General features: G+C 32.5%; 1 protein-coding gene across 1 annotated transcript; it reads right to left on the bottom strand.

The window, feature by feature from the left end:
- Positions 1–495: 495 nt before the first annotated feature.
- On the bottom strand, positions 496–21,995 carry LOC139488551 (uncharacterized). Its single transcript, XM_071274277.1, has 4 exons — positions 21,813–21,995; positions 6,750–6,885; positions 3,110–3,285; positions 496–943 (listed from the first exon to the last, which is right to left on the bottom strand). Exons 1-4 carry the CDS (start codon positions 21,847–21,849, stop codon positions 840–842), a joined length of 453 nt encoding a protein of 150 aa, XP_071130378.1. The 5' UTR covers positions 21,850–21,995; the 3' UTR covers positions 496–839.
- Between the last annotated feature and the right edge of the window lie 349 nt (positions 21,996–22,344).

Raw genomic sequence — 22,344 nt, 5'->3', positions numbered from 1 at the left:
AAAAAAGCTTTTTCATTTGAAAAAAAAATTGAACCACTTATTTCAACCCCAACACAAACCATCCCTTAACCATAGCGACCACTAGTATGTAAAACAAGAAGATGTTGTATGACTGCCAATGAGACAACTTTCCAACGGTTACAGATGATATCGGATATGTTCCTTACGTCGTAGTAACTACAATCCCTTTCTCTTTCCATGAATGTGACCTACCGAATTAGACTATTTACCGGGTTTGTAATAACACGAGACACACGACGAGTACCACATGTGGAGCCGAATCTGCTTACCCTTCTGGAGCACCTGAGATCACCCCAAGTTTATGTTGGGGTTCGTGTTGCTTAGCCTTTAGTTTTCTATGTTGTGTCATATGTACTATTATTTGTCTGTTTGTCTTTTTAAGTTTAAGCATTGACTTTGTCAATTTATTTTCGATCTATGGATTTGACTGTCTCTCTGGTATCTTTCACCCCCTTTTTACAAATGACGTAGACACTAGACAAAAGAATTTATTGATCACCATACGCGGCCTTCAACAAAGATCAAAATACCATATCGCCTTGTAAGCCATATAAGGCCAAGATAGGTAAAAAATGTAAACCAATTAAAACAAGAAGACTAGAATTAATTTATGTAAAAAAAGAAAGAGAAAAAAAAACAAATCAATAAACGATAAAGCAAATATGATACAGCAAAACAATGTCATTACAGTCTATTTTGATTTTGACTTAATTATAAATAAATCTGTTTGATTATAATTAATTTCAAAATACCCAAAGTATTTTTGTCATTATACATGTACTAAGCTTATATAAAATGTATTGTATAGTATTAAATCATTAACTAGGATGCTGGCCAGGCATGGCTGAATGATTGTATGCAGGTGGTGGGACAAATCCACTGTTGTCATGGACACCATATGGCTGACTATATCCTTGCATACCTGAAATAATATAAAAACGTAATACGTATGCATGAGTTTGTGAACGATGAAAATATATTTAGAACTATCTAACAATCCTTACATTATCTTGTCCATGTAAGGCATTGACCATTTCTCTTTTCTTCTTCTTTTTGAGGGGATGGGCAAGGTATGTCAAAGCAATGACCGTGTTAAGCCACCGTGGTGTATGATAAAAAACGAGAAAAAAAGATATCAAAATTATTTTTCAACTTTACATAAGGGAGTTAGAACCTTTGTTTTCAAATTATCTATTAATTTACTAACGGAGTATTTATAAAAAAAATACATGTTGTAAAACATGATAGTACCGAAGCACTACTCCAGGTTAAATCCACCATTTTCTACATGAGGAAATGCCTTTACCTAGTAAGGAATATGACAGTTGACTGTTATCCGTTCGTTTGATGTGTGTGAGCTTATGATTTTGCCATTTGATTAGGGACTTTCCCTTTTGAATTTTATTTGGTGTTTAGTAATTTTATAATTTTACTTTTTTTCAGCTACAAAATGTAATACTACTCTTGACCAATCTTGGTAACAATATCTCAGTGAAATATTGCGTCTCATATAACCCTGTGAAATTTAGATAAATGATACCACAATACCTAGAAGGTTTACTTAATATCTTATGACATTGACAAAGACTTTAAAGAATCTTTAAAATAGAATCAATGACAAACGGGATGATTTCAATTTTCCAACTGTCAACGTCCAATTGTTCAGCAATAATACACTCTCTGCTTTTCACCCAGGAAGTGACCCAACAGAGTTGTGATAAAAGACTGAAATTGACATACTAAAAGTTTAGCGATCACAACCGCGAACTGGTTCAATTAATTGACGAATATAATATGTCGGCAAGTCTCAATTCACCAATGATATGTGTTCACGTTCTTTAAATTTTCGGATACCGGAATAGTAATCTGAATTTTAATTTACCAATGTTTACTATTTCCGATAATGACACTATTTCTTGTGTTTCATCGTAATGCGGGTAACGTATCATACCAGGAAACGCTTACACGGTCAATTCACCAAGTCTTTCTCCATTTTAAGTTAATGCAATTCATTCAGATTTTGTTTTTTCATTGATTCATAACTATTTGTTAGATTTATCAAAACATTTTCTTCCTAAGATAAATGTCCAAACAAAGATGTATAAATGAATGAATTATTTAAGTAAAATGTTTTTTATGGTGATTTTTGGTCATTTTTTGTAACGAAAGCCTTTAGTTAAAATGTAATTAAGTTTTTTACCTATTACACATTAATAAACTTTTAAGTTAACTTTAAATTTCAACATATACGAGAATAGCAAACGATTTGAAAACTACACCCTGTAAGAAGGAATTTTAGGAATAACACCGTTTAAAACAGGTACATGTAAACTAACAAGCTGGAGCGAAAACCACATCTTTGAAGTAAATCGAAATGTCGAAATATACAAACAAACTGTATGTTAGATTTCCTCGGTTAGATATCCGAAGTATAATTAGATAATTCTTCATTTATAAAAAAATAAAATATAATTTATATAATTATTTTGATAAGATGGAATTGTTGAGGGGTCTTTTAGTGAGTTGGCAACATACATGTACTGTGAGTCATTATAGTACAAGAGTCATTTATAAAAGATGTGCATTTTTCTATGGGAAACCTACAACTTAGGGACAAACTTTACCCCTGTAACGTATCATCTAGATAAACCTTCATAATATTACATGGCATTTTCCAAATCGACCAATGTAAAATCCCTTCATCTAAGGTCCCTGTGTCTCGGGGTAATACTAAGACAAAAAGCAATTGAATGCAAAAATTTATTCAATATCTGTTGATATTTCAAGTGATTTATAATCTAGGATTGTTTTATGAAAACTTACTGCTCAATAAATAAACTTCTGCGGCTAGTATGAGGCTTAAAGCCTTTAATAGTAAAAGTGAAGTTAGCTTTTAAACGTTTTGTGGATTTTATTATACTTTAACGACGAAATATGAGTATCATTATCATAGCTAAATTCAAATTATGGAAGCCAGATTGCCGTTGTTCTACGTTGGAAGTGTATCTCCAAAAGTGTTAAATTATTGTGCAGGCGTGAAAAAAAAATAGCGACCATCTTTTATAGAGAAAACATGAAAACACTGAACCTGTTTGATTCGAAGTAGCAACATATGCAACCGTTGGTTGTGCTGATGTGATAACGTGTCCTTGAGTTGATGGTGTCGATCTAGCGCATGCACAACACAGACATACGGCAATCGTCACAACTGTAGCTATGGCAACAAGCACACCAATCACAATGCCGATAATTGCTCCAACCGATCTACAATTTATTAAGATAAAATATGTTATACAAACTTAAGTTATCATGTTTTGTTTGTCAGCTGGTTATAAAGGGGAAATATACACGCTTACTGGAATATGGCCATTGTTATATTATAGTTCGTTTCTGTGTGTGTTACATTTTAACGTTGTGTTTCCGTTGTGTCGTTTGTTTCTCTTTTTTTTTAGTGTGAACTCACATTGCTGTAAGACGTGTCGCGGTACTTGTCTGTCCCAAATTCATGTATTTGATTTTGATGTTATATATGTTATTCTCATAGGATATTGTTTTATGCTTTGTCCGTTTCTGTGTGTGTATGTGTGTGTTACATTTTAATGTTGTGTCGTTGTTCTCCTCTTATATTTAATGCGTTTCCCTCAGTTTTAGTTTGTTACCCCGATTTTGTTTTTTGTCCCTGATTTATGAGTTTTGAACAGCGGTATACTACTGTTGCCTTTATTTACTGGATACATTTTCAAGATTTTAACTAAGGTAGGTGTTGTAGTTTCTTGTGCTAACTTCTTAAACTGTAGTTTATATCATGTTTTAAAATAAAACTATTCAAGTAAAGTATGGGTCACAGTCAGGGCTTTTTTATGCTATAAGTTATGCAAAATATTAAGATTATATGTAGATTATGCATGGAAAACAAAATTTTGTGTGATAAACAGAAAACTAAACGATAGAAATTTAGAACAGATTATGAGAGTCTGACGATATTACATATAGACAATAATAATGCATTGACTTGACATATCAACGATATAAGGATGAGGCTTAGAAACGGGGAAATGCGAGGCTCTGCCGAGCTTTTTCCCCGTTTCGGGCCGAATCCTTATATCGTTGATATGTCAAGTCAATGCACTATTATTGTCTTTATACCGCAATCTAAAAAAACATTTTCCATTGTTGTTTAATGTGTTAATTTTATCATTTGATTTAATTATTGGGAAACTTCTCCCTTTTATAAAAAGGCCTCATAGCATACAGGCGATGAAATAAGCAACAAGATGAAATGCATATTACCTGTTGAAATTCGCAATCGATGGTGAACGAATTTGTTTGAAAATGAACTAAATTATTAACAATAAGCATAAAACATAATGATAAATAGTTTGCAGACCAAACTTGAATATTAGCAAGTGAAATGTTTTTTAATATAAATTGCAAAAAAAATAAAAATAAGTTTAAGTCGTTGTTTACATTTAAAACAAGAACAGTTTGAATAGGTCGTATGAATATTATAATTTCGGCAATTTCTATTTAAATATTCATGAGGAAAAGGGATATCGTGTCAGTGACTGTATATGACATAGAAATATACGGTCAACGCATTTTGACTGCTCAAATAGAACGAGTGCAGTATAAATAATAGTATAATGTTCTTTCAAAACTAATAGAGAAAACTTCTGAATCAAGTCATGGAACTCGTTTTTTTTATAGGAAATACATAAAACCTTGATATCCTTGTAAAAGTTACAAAATGGTAAATAATAGGGGGGTCGGCCTATTCCAGGACTTTTAGCTAAAAATAATGAGGGGTGTTACGGGCTATGACTATATAGGTCTTGTAGAGGAGAAACAGGCGTACATTGTTCGAGTTCTCCCCCCTTATATGGGACTACTGCAGACAAAAAATCATGAAACATAAAACAAAAATCTTTATTTGTTAAGATCAGTTATAAAATATGAGTAAACACAAACTAATCTACCTTGTTTAGATGAAAATGTCTTACATATATGAAATGCATTTTTCTCTCAAAAGGTGCATATTTCATGTAGTATCTAGACCGATTATTTTCTGCTATTTTACAATCCAAGACGGCGGAAGTACATGATCTATCTTCAATTTTTGGAAGAAATTTATTTTTTAGATACACTATTCTTTGACCTTTCCCGAAGATAAAAAAAAGTCAATACAAATATGAAAACACCTTAGATTAAAAATTTGTTTATCACTTCTTTTTTAAGGGACATTAGCTACGAGATATGTCAAGAAAAAAATCTGTCCTGAATGAAAGTGATATAGTAAAATGCTAATTTGTTTTTAGTAGTTAGTTTAGTTCAATGATGTCAAAGTAAGATACAGATGGGTGTGGTCCTAACCTTGACAAAAGTTAACTTGGAGCACACTTGTTGACTGCTTTCTAAGTTAACTTGGGAATTTTGAAGCAGACAAGCAAGTGAACTTCGTCGTTCGTGGACCAGACCTACGGTCTGCCTTTTTAGGACTGCTGCAGACCTATTGACAGCTCTGCTCTAAAACAGACCTGTGGACAAGTCTACTTTTGACCAGTCCTGAGGACAGATCTGCCCAAGACCAGACATGTGAACAGCTTGCTCCTGACCAGACCTGGGATCAGGTCTGCATATGACAAATTACCGTGTTAAAGACTTATCATATCATACTTGAGCTTTAAATATGTAATCAATATTCGTATTGTTATTTTTTCCAAGAAGGCCTATATAGCAAATTGTTTTACTCGCTAGACTCTACTAGATATTATACATATTAACATAATTCTTTATTTCATTTCATATATTATTATACACATTAAACATGGCTATACAATCCCATAGAGCTACGTATATCATAAAAGAAATGAAAGTTATTTGTTTTATTTTATTAGAAGGCGTAGAGAAAGGTTATCGAACGCATCGGAGCAATAGTATTACATCATGGGATATCAACATCATTGTCGACGTTGCTTCGTTCCTCATTTTTTACTGTCTCTTCCTAAATTGTACTTTATGCATTACATGCATGGATATTTCATCGTAATTCACCTTGTTAGCATTGGATTTACGATTCTGTTTTCAACAAAATATACTAAGTACAGTGTCCAATTCATAAGGTGTTGAAATATTCACTTGCAGGTGTATTTATGTCATCTCTAAGTAAATCCTTTTGCTGTAGATGAGTTTTGTTACGCATATTTTTGACTATTTAAAGGAGAAGAAAGTCATCATTGTAAATGAAACAAGGATGAATTATTCGGTTGAATTCCAGTCACAATAAAAATCAAACACAAGTAAAACAAAATATAAATATATTTTTTAGCCTACAATATGAAGTTAAACATTCATAGATCAATCAACTCAATGTGGTCGCAGTCATGTTAATATTTATATCATATTATATGACATCAGATACTCTCAAAATACACAAGAAGTAGTGAAACATATAATTGTGAGGTCCATACATCGATTGTTTTTTTAGACCTTTTGAATTTTTTCTATACGTTTTAGTAAATTTTAGATTAGATATCATAATTTCAGTCAAATCGGTATACATGAGCTTGAAAGCTAATGCCCCTTTTATTATAGTGTACTATTGATAAACACGGTATCAACAATATTTCAATATGAATGTCAAAGATGAAAATAACACGCGTTATATAGTAATCGTACTGATAAGAAACAAATTAACATTGTCAAAATGTCCAAGCGTAACATTTACTCACAGTGTAAAATCAGAATAGGAATAGTAACAGCATGGACTATTGGTGTATGAGTTGCAGCATCCATCGGAACAATATTGATAAGCCTTATTATCGTAATAGTAGCTGTAATAAGAACAGTATGAGGCACTGGCAACTCCTGTAAGTAGAAAGTTATGCCTCGGTAAGTACATGTATGCAATAAATATTTAATATAATCTATCTTGCCGGCTATTGGTATTCTCATAAATGTTAATACAGTTTTTCTTTGTTTTATATGTTACGAAGGGATATTTGTTTTGAAAAAAATATGTTACGAAAAGTGCAAAAACACATCTTTATACGATTTATAAATTACACTGTATTTCATCTTTCTTAAAAAAAAGTAGTGAAATAGCTTGGTCCTGTAGCAATGTGTAAAGTCTTGTTCTATAAATCATATCTGCATTTTAGTAGATCTATAAGGAAAAGATGATTGATTGGAACTTTTCATACAGAAAAACGATGAAAACCATTGCATGTTCATCTCTGTTCTGGAACCTTTTATTCAGACTTTTTATTCTTTATATTTGGTGCTGACAATCTTCAGAATTACATTATACATTGTAATATTCATAAAATATTGCTTGTTACAAAAACAATCAAGATTCAAAGCTTTTCATGGCGTACCTTGTTACAGTCCAATGATTACCCAGGAAATTATCAGCTGATGAGATTATATACACCTGGTATGATACCTTTAACGTTTAAACCTTCTACAATTGTTTGCACCTGTCCTAATTCAGGAATCTGATGTTTAGTACTTGTCTTTTTTTTATGTTTTTTATAAGTGTTTCTCGTTTCTCGTTTTTTAAATTGACTAGACCGTTCATTTCCCCGTTTGATGATATTACACTAATCATTTTTGGGGCCCTATATAGATGGCTGTTCGGTTTGAGCAAAGGCTCCGTGTTGTCTCATTGGCATTCATACCACATCATCCATATATCTACAATGAACATTAGATTTGGCTGAGAGGTTTAAACCCCTTCAATTATTTCATTGACCTTTATTACAAATAAAGGCAACAGTAGTATACCGCTGTTTAAAAGTCATAAATCGATTGATCCGGGTTACAAACTATAATCGAGGGAACATATCAACTATAAGATAACAACTGCCGTATTCCTGACTTGGTACAGGATATGTGAAAAAAAATATGTGTTTAACCGAGTTGTATAGCTACCCAAACCTCCTGCTCATATGATAATGTTAAAAATGCCGTTAAAATGACAATATTACGTACCAAGAATACAGTAAAAATTGATATATGAACATTCAGGACAGAGAAATACATAAATGAATGATATAATAGTACATTTCGACATGTAAACAAGAGAATAAAATTAACTGACGACAGTTCACTAATACAGCTATATAAATTTATTAACTGTGCCTCAAACGAATCTATCAACGCTTACATCCCAGCTCCTTTGTTTTAACAGCAGTGATCTGATCCGGAGCACCCCGGCCAGATCACCCTAGTTTGAGTTTCTTTGTTATGCATGCTTTCCTTTGTTCTGTAACATTTTGGCAGGAATGTCAAATCCTAGATTTTATGAATTGTAAATTGTTTTTCGTCTAATCTAAAACAGCTGGGATGTAAAATATTTATCCCACTCGGACTTGGTGTGTCAGTGTTAGTTCACCCTCTGACCTCCGGCCATCGAGGTGATCTTACACTGACACACTGCGTCATCGTGGAATAACTATTAAAACCACACAAAATTGAAAGTAAATTCGGGATTAAGTTTGAAATGATGTTGTATGATGTATTGTCTAACAATTATACGAACCTTAACATGCTTAATATAGAATTGTGTTTATGATGGTTTAAGTAATTGTATTTTCTAACCAAGTCGTTTTTTCTTCTGAATCAAACTGTGTAAAAAAAAATCCGGTGCATATAGTTGCATTAATCACAGACCATAGAAATAAATAATTGATTACTTATCTCTTCTTTTACGTACATATAAAGAATTGAATTAGAATTAAAACCACAAACGATAAGACATTAAACAATATCCAAACAGAATTACAATTAAAACACAACAACTAAATTCATGTATGTTGGATGTACAAATGCCGATTTACGTCTAATAGCCATGAGAATTCAAAACATGCGCAATTTCCTGACAAGGCAATCCTGCTTTGAGGATTTTTATTTCTATGAAAATAATCTAAATGTCGTTGTGTAAATGTTCTCGTTGACAACATATATATTTATATGTGTGAAAATTGTGTAGTCTAGGTAACGAAATGGTCTAGAGAAACTGGTCACAGTGCAGGTGGTGCTGTTTAGATATCCAAATAGCTTGAGTTCGAACCCCGGCGAGAGAAAAACAAAACATAATTAACATTGCTGTGTTGATATTTAGATTAATTATAATTATACACAAATATACATTTTTTATAGAAAATAATACAACACATACACACGCTTAAAACATGTCTTATGTCTATATTAAGATTTCCGTTACGTGACACGGTAACAATAAGAAAATTTAAGTTTTTTTCTATATAGTGAATATTGTCGAGTTATCTAGATCACTGGACATAAGTCCAAGCGATTGATTGCGTAAGTGATAAAAAATTGTCAGCATAAAATATAGCTCTTTCACGGTTTGGTTCAATTTCAAGATTTATATATGGCAAAATAAAAAGTCACAATAGACAGGCAGTTGCGGATCCAGAATTTTTATAAAGTTATAAAGGAATGCCCTTAGGGGAGGGCATTGCATTTTTTCCGCAAAAGGGGAAGGGCCCAAGCACCCATGGATCCGATTATGACAGGCTCACTTATTATTGTATATCTATAATTTAGTAAATTGGAAATTTCATATAATATCTAAACGAATATTTCAGAGTAATTTTAGGGCAATCGAAACTCTCATAGAACCCAATTGGTCAAACCTTTAAAATAATGTCTTGTGTTGTTCCAGGAATAGAATTATACTAAGGTGCCTTTCAATTAGTAAAAAGTTGCTTTCATAATGGTCTTTTAAGGGATTGCTATGAACACATTGTTATATTGAAGAGCACATTTTCATCTTTAATTGTTAGAACGGGGGGTTTAATTCCTCATTCAGATCTAAATTATTTAACCTGAAATATTAAAAACGTTCATATGTATAAAAAACACAATATAAAGTAAATCTTGATATCTTAAAGATATAATAAATATATATTAAGAAATATATGAAAATGGTACTATCCCATTTTCTGTAGGAAGCGAGACAACTTCAATCCCCTTACGTTTAATGATACAACATTTATTTCGTCATATGCATAGTATAAATCATTATCATGGTGCTTCTGTATTTATTTTCCCTTCCATATTTATGAATTGCATGCTTCATTTTGTAAATTCATTTGGATATAAAAGCGTTGACCGAAATACATTTTGTATGAGGCATGGATGGTTAACGCTTTTACAACCCTATAAAATTACTAAAAGAAGTATTTAATACTTACAATTCTATTTGTTAGTTAGGATAATGAACACACGATTTCTATCTAAATTTTTTTTATTTACATGTGCCCTTTATTGTGGAAACGCTTGTCAACGTGAATGTTACATTTTATGTTGAATGTTAGAATCAGAAGAGGGACGAAAGATACCAGAGGGACAGTCAAACTCATAAATCGAAAATAAACTGACAACGTCATGGCTAAAAATAAAAAAGACAAACAAACAAACAATAGTACACATGGCATAACAAAGAACACTAAAGAATAAGCAACACGAACCCCTCCAAAAAATAAGGGTGATCTCAGGTGCTCAGGAAGGGTGATCAGATCCTGCTTCACAAGTGGCACCCGTCGTGTTGCTTATGTGATAACAAATCCGGTAAATGTTCTAATTCGGTAGGCCATATTCATGAAAGCGAAGGGAGTTGTAATTACGACATAAGGAATATATCAGATATCATTTGTGAAATGGTTATTCCATAACGGTCAACCAACTCGTGATGGTGTCCGTAAAATTTACGAAGGGATGATGTCAACTTGTTGGTGACCCTCTGCTGTTGTTTTTTATTTGGTCGGGTTGTTGTCTCTTTGACACATTTCCCATTTCCATTCTCAATTTTATTTACCATTTGGATTTCTTGGTTTAATAGCTTCCTTTTCAGCATCAACCCTCTATCAAGAAAATCATGATTAGAAATGCAAGGACGGGAATATCGTATCAATTGGCCGATATAATACCCCGTATGCCGTTGCTGCTGGAATGTTGCTAATAAGAAATGGAAAGTTCACATTTGGAAAGCTGAAATCATCTTTTTTGTCGTAAAGCTTTGTTTTCAACCGACCCTCATTGTCAATTTCTAGATGTAAGTCAAGATAGGAGACCGACTTAACTGTATCTGTACTATCCTTTATCTCTAGTTCGATGGGATAGATGCGTTCCACATAGTCACCAAATTTTGATTTATTTAGTGAAAGAACATCATCTATATAGCGGAAAGTAGAGTTAAAGGATATCGCTAACTTCTTATCTTTCTTCTTAAGAAGTTCCTGTATGAAACCATCCTCATAATAATAAAGAAACAAGTCGACAAGAAGAGGGGCACAATTTGTTCTCATTGAATGCCGACAGTTTGTTGAAAAACACATCCTCCAAACATAACAAATATGTTGTCAATCAAGCAATCAAGCATCTTGATAATGTCAGTTTCAGAGAATTTTTTGTTTTAATCAGAGTGATCCTTTACAAAGTAAGAATTCAGAGTGACGCAAAATTGATGTTAGCCAATGAAAATAACGTATCATAATAAAACATACACGCAATGTAATTATAATGTAGTGTTCTTTTTTTTACCCTATGAACTTTGAATACAAATGTTGTAAAGCTTCATGTATTACACTCCTGTATATTTAAACAGTATAATTACAATACAGTGTGTTAAAGGGGCGAGATATATAAAAAAAAACTAAAGTAAGACATTTTTTTGTTCACTCAATAATGGAAGTGAAATAGTGAAATAATAATTCGCTTTTATCAGCCAAAATGGTTAATTTTTTTCAAATTAAGGAAAGAAACATTGATAATTACTTATTCATTTGCAAGTGAATAGGTCGACCTCATTAAATCCGTATGCATGTGAGCTTCAATTTAACCCCTAGCTAGAGATTGACAACGCATGCATTGTACGTGTACTGGTTTTTTAAAGAAAAAGAATGTCAACAATGAAAGTGAAACTACGGTAAATCATTTGATTACTGATTCGATCCATATAAAATCATTCTTATACGGTTAAAACAATGAAAAACATATATTTTTAATCTATAAAATAAATTCAAACAGACCTAGAAAAATCCAATTGCACGTGTTGGTTTAATCTATTCATATCTTTATTTATGTTTACATCGCTTATATTGTCATCTGAGGTCAAATCGATAGTTAATTAGATGGCGTCTGGACTAAAATTCACACGAAACGAACCTACATATTATCTACCCATGCTCTGTACACTGTTTATTTTAGACATTTGGTAGTTTTGATAAATATTTTACATTGTTATAAATCAAATATAAGAATTTGAGTCAAATCGGTGACCATGAATATGACAGCTTGTGCCCCTTTAAGTTGATATGATTACAATGCGAATATATAACGGAAATATATATATAAGTGAACTACCGATTATCTGTTCTGTTATTAGTTTGTTTTCTTGTTGAAATTCCGTCTCGTTTAGTATACATATACTTCCAATCTGGCCTTCTTGAAGAGATTTTGTTGTTGATTGGGGTGAGGGGGGGGGGGCTGTTTTGGTCCGTATTGTTTTGAAAATAAAACTGTCCTTAGTAAAGCAACACATTTCCTAGTGTGATATGGACTATATGCTCTTACAATTGAATGGAAAAAAAAATAGCCATTCACAATTCATTTTACAGTTTGTCACCAAATCGTATCTGCCATAAAACAGTAGATAAAGTATCAAACTATTTGTATGTTCGGACTCGGACTGCTTAAAATGAGTTTTACTTGATTTGCGCATTGCATAACGTTAGCAGCCTCTGGCTTTAGGTCATCATGTATTTTTTTTTTCAATTTCAGTTTATTTATATGTTAAGTGTGACGTACATTTTCAACCAACTTGATTGAGAAAATCTATGGTGTTAAAAATCATGTATTTAAAGATATCCTTAAGCTTAACACATGTATTTTAATATTGCAGAAATATGTTTACTTATGTCTAAATGTAGTTAAAATTAAAAATTCCGTCTGTTTTTGAAGCTATTGAATGGCTTAGCCATAATTGTAGGATTAACACATGTAGGTTGCACTTTCTAAATACAGCTGTTTCTCAAGAGGGACGAAAGATACCAAAGGGACAGTCAAACTCATAAATCCAAAACAAACTGACAACGCCATGGCTAAAAATGAAAAAGACAAACAGAAAAACAATAGTACACACGACACAACATAGAAAACTAAAGAATAAACAACACGAACCCCACCAAAAACTAGGGGTGATCTCAGGTGCTCCGGAAGGGTAAGCAGATCCTGCTCCACATGTGGCACCCGTCGTGTTGCTTATGTGATTACAAATCCGGTAAATTGTCTAATTCGGTAGGTCATATTCATGAAAGGGAAGGGGATTGTAGTTACGACGTAAGGAACATATCCGATATCATTTGTGAAACGGTTATTCCATAACGGTCAACCAACTCGTGATGGCGTCCGTAAAATTTACGAAGGGATGATTTCAACCTCACCATTTGGAACTCTTGGTTTAATAGCTTCCTTGTTAGCAGCAAACCTCTATCAAGAAAATCATGATAGGAAATGCAAGCACGGGAATATCGTATCAATTGGGAGATATATACCCCGTATGCAGGTAACACGCCTCTTTTTGGGAGTAATTGAATATTCATAGAAAATTAATTTTGTTTACATACTGGTTCCCAGTTATGCTCTCTGTGTTCCATATCGTAGAGACAGAACTTGGGAATGTTACCAGTAAATAAACACGTGCATATTGTTTACATTGAAATCTGTGGTAACCTTTCATTCGAGGTAGGAGTAGTTAAGAAAATTAGTGTAAGTTTAAACTCTGAGAAGTTTAGGGCATATAAACGTTGAAAATATGCCGCACAGCCCTATATTATGATCTTTGAAAAAAAAATTGTGGTGCATATGAACTTTCAATTCTAGGATAAGATTTTTTTCAAAACTTCATAGTAAAAGTGGTACAGTTTTAGCCGTAAAAGGAGTTCCTATGGGAAATTGCATTGTCAATATTTACAGAAATGCAACCTATATAGGGTGAAAAAGGGGAACATTCAGAATTTAACAAAATTTGCTTTATTTCACAGATTTTAAAGAAATTAACTCAAATAAGAAGTTTTATAAATATTTAATGATGATTAATAGAATCCTGGGCCTTAAATATGATGACTCAGCATAAATTCACAGTTTACAGTATGCATACAGTGGAGATCACTTCTAACCTCTCATTAGAACTGTCAGAATATTCTGTCATAGAACTGTTCTAACCTGTCCTAGAACAGTTCTACCTAGAACAGTTCTACCCTAGAATTGTTCTAAGTAGAACTGTCAGAATCAGTTCTAGGTAGAACTGACTAAATCAGTTCTAGGTAGAACTGTCAGGATCAGTTCTAGGGTAGAACTGTCAGGATCAGTTCTAGGTAGAACTGTCCAAATCACTTCTAACCGTAGAACTGTCAGCAGAACTGACTTAATCAGTCAGGACTGTAGAACAGTTCTAAATGACGTCACTGCAGTAAGGCCACTTTAGAATTTAGAATAAATAAATCACTTCCAATTACTTTGCTATATATTAAATAGCAGATTTTCTATATTTTTTACTGATCAAACGACTTTTATTACGTTACATGTACAAATATCGAAGTGAATAGAAGGTTATCCAACTCATCGGAGATATTTTTATAAGATTGCATACGGAAACATCATTGTTTACGTTTCTTCGTTCCCCGTTTTTAACAGTCTCCTAAATAAAACTCTACATTTAATTCATGGAATTTTAATCGTAATTTACCTTGTTTGCCTTGGATTTACATTCATTTATAATTCTGTTTTGACAAATGTTCAAACGAAAATTGTACAGTGGATGAATTATCAGATTATGGGATATTAATGAAAAATGTGTTGTGTAACGTAAAAAAACTATATATACATTTGCACCATCTCGTCTTAGCCAAACTTATCCATAACGATTATATAAATAAATGATATCTGGGAGTCTGGAACTCAGAAAAATATACTGGATCTGAACATGAGTGAAACATTTGCCCCTGGACGTTCGACTACAAAACAAAATCATGCATTTTTCTTTGCCTTCTTCAAATTATATTAACAGTATACTATTCCAAGAAGAGAACTTCCCATACATGTACTTTTTATTTTATTCTTAAAATAAAGTATATGAATCAGTCATGTGAGTGTTAGATGATGCCATTACATAGTTTTGTTTTAAAAAAAACCATCACAAACTACTGACTTAAACATGTTAAAAAGTCACTTTAGCATGTTTAATGACGGTTCATTATTATGGATACAGAGAGGAAATAACGGCGCGCTAAATTCTTAGATATGGTATAAATACACCTTGTCGCAATTTGTCTGCCATTACTGGATATCACACAGGTTCCTGTAAAATTTTGACGTCATAAAACAAAATATCTGACGCCACAATGGAAAAGTTTTTTTATGATGCAATATTTTGAATAAAAAGAGGACATGATGGCATTCTAAATTGATGCAAATGAAATTAGGTAGCATTGTGTTCCCATATTTCTATCATTTGTATTTTCATGATTTTACAATCCATCCTTACATAAAAATATTACAGATTTACAATGCGACTATAAGAGTTACATAAAAAAGAGCAAATATGGTCAGTTTTGGTTGATGCGGTCAAATATGGTTAGTTTTGGTTGATGCTGTCAAATATGGTCAGTTTTGGTCGATGCGATAAATAATTTTGTTATATTCATGAGTCAGTCTGAGATATTAAAACTACTGAAATTAGTTTACGATTCAAAATGTTGATGAAAAAGAGGACATGCTGGCACTATAAACTGATGTGAGCATAATTTTATTTTCCAATATTGCTTTCATTTTTATTAAACAATCCATCCTGATATAAAAATATACATGATTTACTTTGCGGCTATTAAGATTCACATCATGTTCATAATAAAGTGCAAATATGGTCAGTTTTGGTTGATGCGGACAAATTATTTTGTTATACCAGTCAGTCTGAGGTATGAAAACTACTGATATTTGTTTATGATGCAATATTTTGAGTAAAAAGAGGACATGCTGGCATTCTAAATTGATGCAAATGAAATTAGGTAGCATTGTGTTCCCATATTTCTATCATTTTTATTTTCATGATTTTACAATCCATCCTTTATACATAAAAATATTACAGATTTACTATGCGACTATAAGAGTTACATAAAAAAAGAGCAAATATGGTCAGTTTTGGTTGATGCGGTCAAATATGGTCAGTTTTGGTTGATGCTGTCAAATATGGTCAGTTTTGATTGATGCAGACAAATAATTTTAACACATGATTACATGTTACTGTCAGTCTGAGGTATGAAAACTACTGACATGACTGATATTTGTTTCTGATGCGATATTTTGAATAAAAATAGGAAATGCTGGCACTCTCAATTCCAATATTGTAGTTATGTATATACTACAGTCCCTCTTGACCTAAAATTATAACTGAATTACAGTGCAGCTATTTAGATTTACATAAAAAAAAGCAAATATGGTAAGATTCGGTTGATGCGGTCAGAAGATTTTATTATACGTCTGAAGTATGAAAACTACTGATATTTGTTTATGATTCAATATTTTGAATAAAAAGAGGACATGCTCATTGGCTGATCAAAGAGGGGGGGGGGGGGGGTGTGTTCAGGAGTTGGAACCCCCTTTTTTTTGACGATCAATGCTTTTGAATTTGAACATATAGTTGGAACCCCCCCTCCCCCTTTTTAAATGGCTGGATCTGCCCCTGCATGCTGGCACTATAAATTGATGCGAACAAAATTGTTTTCCAATATTGCTGTAACTTGTATAGTACAGTCCCTCTTGACCTAAAATTAAAACTTAAGTACTGTGCAGCTATATAGATTTACAGAAAGACTGAAGAGCAAATAAAGTCAGTTTAGATTGATGTGGTCAAAAGATTTTTGTTACACAGGTCCGTCCGAGGTATGAAAACTGCTCGTAAACAGATATTACATTTGGTTAATGAGGATAATTTTGTTATGTGATAACGAGCTATCCTGACTCCCAGAATAAAAAATGTAAAACAATTCAAATAATAACCCCCCCCCCCCCCCATAATACTGATTAACAGTCTAATTTATGTACAAAAAATGAAAGAAAAACAAATATTTTATACTACATATCAACAAAAGAAAATCACTGAATTACGGGCTCCTGACTTGGAACAGGCACTGACATACATGCAGAATATGGCGGGGTTAAACATGTTCTCTTGCCGATTATAAATCTGAAATAAAACCGGCAAAATAGCAAAACTCTATATAATATTAATCGCTATTTTGCCGAAGCCTTTATATTAAGACAAATATTTCTTAAAACTTATAAATCAATTCTAGCCGTAGAATTTATAAATCAATTTTAGCCGTAGAATTTATAAATTAATTCTGGCTGTAGAACAATGTAGAATTATAAATCAATTCTAGCCGTAGAATTTGAAATCAATTCTAACCGTAGAACTGTTCTAGAAGTAGAACTGACCAAATATTTGGACAGTTCTAGCTAGAACTGTCTAAAACTGTTCTAGGGTAGAACTGTCAGGATCAGTTCTATCTAGAACTGTCCAAATCAGTTCTAGGTAGAACTGACCAAATCAGTTCTAGCTAGAACAGTTCTAACCTAGAACTGACTAAAAGGTGTCAGGCTGACAGTTCTACATACTGTTCTAGAACAGTTCTCCTGACAGATTCTGACAGAATTTATGAGAGGTTAGAACTAATCTCCACTGTAGTTTACTTAAAGTCCTGGATACAAAATTAAATCATAATATTTGCATATTTGTAAGTTAAATTGTTAAGAAGTGCTTATATTTATTCTTCGCAGTCATTGAAACTCATAGATCCTTCCTGAATATTATTTATGGGGTATTTGTGTCCTTTCGATAACCCAAAAGTAAGCCGCAACACATAAATCTGCTTTTTTGTCACAACGGCATAATAAATACAAGCTAGAAAATATCTCAAGAAAACTTACAATAGTGTGTTCTATCCTGAATATGTACTAAATATTCCAGATTGCTAGAAACAGCTAAATGATTTAGGAAATTTGAGGCCCTAGGGGAAAAAACATAGAAAATTGCCTACCCACTAGTCATAAAACAAATAATTCAACTTGTAAATGCTATGATTTTATGATTTTAAAGTTCTTGATATAGAAAACAATAACTATGCTTGGCAGTTATGCAAAAATCAGATGTTAGCAGTCATCTCTACAACATTTTAAGTGAATTTATATCTCAGACTGGTATCTGCATACATACAACTATTGCAAATATGGCTTTGTTTGAACACTTCTAGTATATATAGTAGCTAAATTGTGTCAGATATATGGTTACAGATGATACTGTTGTGACAAGAATTCTAAATTGACCATTTGAGGCAGAACATGTGTTCTTTAATTGACAAATAGGCATACAGTAAGATGTGGACTAGAGATAGAGACTGGATTGGATACTTTATATAATCTTGAATGTTGTAATGATTGACTGCTAAACATTACATTTATGATATTCTGATATACTTTCAATATGTTATCAAAACAGTTTTTTAACAGGTTCTAGGCATTTTTTATCAGAAAATATGCAAATAGGGTAAGCTGGCAATAATTAAAGTCTTGTTTTCAAATTCTTTAAAACATTGAAACAGGGGAGGGGGTATAAAATGTATAGTAAAGAAAAACTTAGAGTATACACAGTGATTTCTTTAAGACTTTAATTCTGATAAATGAGTATTAATGTGAGAAAAACTGATTTTAGAGAGTTTTCTATTTGAATAAATGTCTGTATAGGTTGCACTTTGTAAATACAGCTGTTTCTCAAAACACGCCTCTTTTGGGGAGTATTTGAATATTCATAGAAAATTAATTTTGTTTACATACTGGTTCCCAGTTATGCTCTCTGTGTTCCATATCGCAGAGACAGAACTTGGGAATGTTACCAGTAAATAAACACGTGCATATTGTTTACATTGAAATATGTGGTAACCTTTCATTCGAGGTAGGAGTAGTTAAGAAAATTAGTGTAAGTTTAAACTCTGAGAAGTCTAGGGCATATAAACGTTGAAAATATGCCGCACAGCCCTATATTATGACCTTTGAAAAAAGTTGTGGTGCATATGAACTTTCAATTCTAGGATAAGATTTTTTTCAAAACTTCATAGTAAAAGTGGTACAGTTTTAGCCGTAAAAGGAGTTCCTATGGGAAATTGCATTGTCAATATTTACAGAAATGCAACCTGTAACATGGGCTCTATCAGTTTATACTCGATCAATAAAGCAACAAGAATAAAAGAAAATTGTCAAATATTGATAATGTTATATAATATACATGATAAAGGTTAAAAAGTTTTAAGATTCAATCTTCGTTGTAATATTGACTTATTAATTATTCTATAGAAACATATAATTATGATTTACATGAGTTATTTCAAAAGTTGTTTTGAAGATCTTTATTTTAAGCTGTTACTTGGAGTGATAAAAAATGTATATGACAGGTTTTTAGTTTACACTTTTGTAATATTTGTTTCTATATTGAATATTGCATTTAAACACCACTATTTCTGTCAAACTTGTCTACATATAAAAGACATTATCATGGCGACACACCAAGATTGCAGCAAAGTTCAGTGAGTTCTAGATCGTTGTTATTGTAACAGTAAGACACATCATTGTTAATATAAGATTTTCCAATGAGACAACTCTCCATAATCAACTCAACAACGTAGAAGTTCAAAAAAGAAGGGCGAAAGATACAAGATGGACATCCAATCTCATAGATCAAAATTAAACTGACAACGTCATGGCTACAAAAGAAAAAGAAAGACAGACAAACAAACAATAGTACACAAGACGCAACACTGAAAAATACTCGTATAGACTAAGCAACACGAACCCCACCAAAAAATTTGGGGTGATCTCAGGTGTTCTGAAAGCACTGGCGTCAACCTGATTATCGTAACTACAATTACGATCATCCCAATATGGCGGACACAAATTTAGGGAAATTTTAGAAGGCTGATTTCACCACTTTAACAGCTTATTTTAAGATTTGTTTTATATCAAGAAAAATCTTAATACGCATTGCCATTGAATATGTGTTTCTTGAATGATAGACAAACGACCAGAGGAACGAATATAGTTATCAAAGGTACCAGGATTATAATTTAGTACGCCAGACGCGCGTTTCGTCTACATAAGACTCATCAGTGACGCTCATATCAAAATATTCATAAAGCCAAACAAGTACAAAGTTGAAGAGCATTGAGGATCCAAAATTCCAAAAATCGAGATCCAAAACAACACGATGATGATCGTAACTTCGTCTATGGATGATCGTAACTTGGACTTGTTTTTTATAAAAAGATTATTGTAACTGAAAATTTACGATGTGTTTTTTCTTTGAATGAACATCATATTTAGCAGTCACAATATATTGATATTACTGAAAATAGTAAGATATAAAACTAGACAAAATGAGCTTAAATGATTACCGCTATTTGTCAATAAACAATGACATAATGTCCTCAATAATTCCCTAAATTTGTGTCCGCCATATTTGGATGATCGTAATTGCAGTTACGATCATCACGTTGACACCAGTGTGAAAGGATGAGCAGATCATGCTCCACATGAACCCGATGAATAGTCAAACTCGGTAGGTCACATTCGTGAACCGGGATCGTAGCTACGATAATAGGAACACATCCGATATCATCTGTGAAACAGATATTCCATAACGGTCAACTAACTCGTAATGGTGTCATAAAAAATTACGAAGGGATGATTGCAACTTCACCATTTGGAACTCTTGGTTCAATAGCTTCCTTGTGAGCCGCAACCGTCTATCAAGAAAATCAACGGTCAAAGTACGGTATTTAGCAATAGGCGAAGCATTTACTGTATAATAAGCTTAAAAGCCGAAATGACAAATAAAAAGCAATTCAAACGAAAACAATAACGGTCTGATTTATATACACAACAGTACATATGGAAAAACAAATATGACATACAGCAACAATGAACAACTACTGAAATATAGTCTCATGGATTGTAACAGACAAATACAAAATGTGGCGGGGTTAGACATGTTTTTTTTTCGTCAAACCCTCTCCTCAACTTGAACTGTATTGTGGAGCAGGATCTGCCTACCCTTCCGGAGCACTTGAGATCACCCCAAGTTTTGGGTGGGGTTCGTTGTGCTTAGTCTTTAGTTTTCTATGTTTTGTCTACTGTACTATTATTTGTCTGGTTGTCTTTTTATTTTCGGTCATGGCGTTGTCAGTTTGTTATCGATATGTGAGTTGGCCTGTCCCTCTGATATCTTTCGTCCGTCTTTTGTAATAGTACAACTTAAGAACAAAAAAAAATAAAAAAAGAGTTTAAATTTGAACGACTACTCGGAAATAGCGGGAGAACACTATTTATTAGATTTTAGTAAAAATAATACACTTTTACTCAGTTGCGTAGAAAATCAATTTCACTTCGTAGACAGGGAAGAAATAAGGATATGGATTTTTCTTGTTCATTACACACCAGGAAGTGTTGGATTCGTATGTTGTGTACAGCCAAACATATAACAAAAGTAAAATTACAAAATTACCGAATATATAGATAAGTGTTAGTAAAAACTATTAGTTTCATATTTAATAAGAAGGTTTTGTTGGGTATCAAACTTCATCGTAAACAACTAAAACACTAAGAGACAAAGTTGAAAGTTCGTATTAAATGATTACGTCCGAACTAAATATTGTAATAATTACCTAAAAGAAGATGGAACATTAAGGCGTATCCAATCATGTTTGATTTGATATATTCCTTTTCTTTCTAGATATATCCTTTAGAATTAAAAAAAATCAAAAATCAATATCTGTTTATCTGTACTAAACTTTAAACCAAAGATAAAAACCAGGTAATGAAACGTGTGTCAAAGTAGATAACCACCAATAAACAAATATACATGTGTTATCAGGAAAGTATTATGTTGTGTGTTGAAACAGAGGTATTCCACGTGAAAATATAGGGTTTCTCTAAATTTTATCAAAACTTCTGCAGCAAAACCGCACTCAAAATTCGCAATCCGTTCTCTGCTTTAAAACTGTTTTTACGTTATTTTATAAAAGTTTTAGATCTTTAATATTTTCGAATTTAATACCTGTAAGCAGATTTTGTCATTATCTATCAAAATACATCACACAATATATAATAGCAAGTGCGTACTTTCTACTAATTACAACGAAAGAAACAATAGATTGAAAAGATCTTGTTGGATATCTAAGCTTTATACACAACTAA

This window comes from Mytilus edulis, chromosome 9 (genome assembly GCF_963676685.1).
Source record: "Mytilus edulis chromosome 9, xbMytEdul2.2, whole genome shotgun sequence".
NCBI lineage: Eukaryota > Metazoa > Mollusca > Bivalvia > Mytilida > Mytilidae > Mytilus > Mytilus edulis.
The sequence above is the reverse complement of the archived record's forward strand: the minus strand, read 5'-3'. Positions and strand labels throughout refer to the sequence as shown.

Coding starts and splice junctions, on each gene's coding strand:
- LOC139488551 (XM_071274277.1), bottom strand. CDS start 21,849: ATGATTGGATACGCCTTAATGTTCCATCTTCTTTTAG. Junction 3,286..6,749: donor TCCTATTCTGATTTTACACT/GTGAGTAAATGT, acceptor AATAAATTGTAG/ATCGGTTGGAGCAATTATCG. Junction 944..3,109: donor TGCTACTTCGAATCAAACAG/GTTCAGTGTTTT, acceptor ATATTATTTCAG/GTATGCAAGGATATAGTCAG.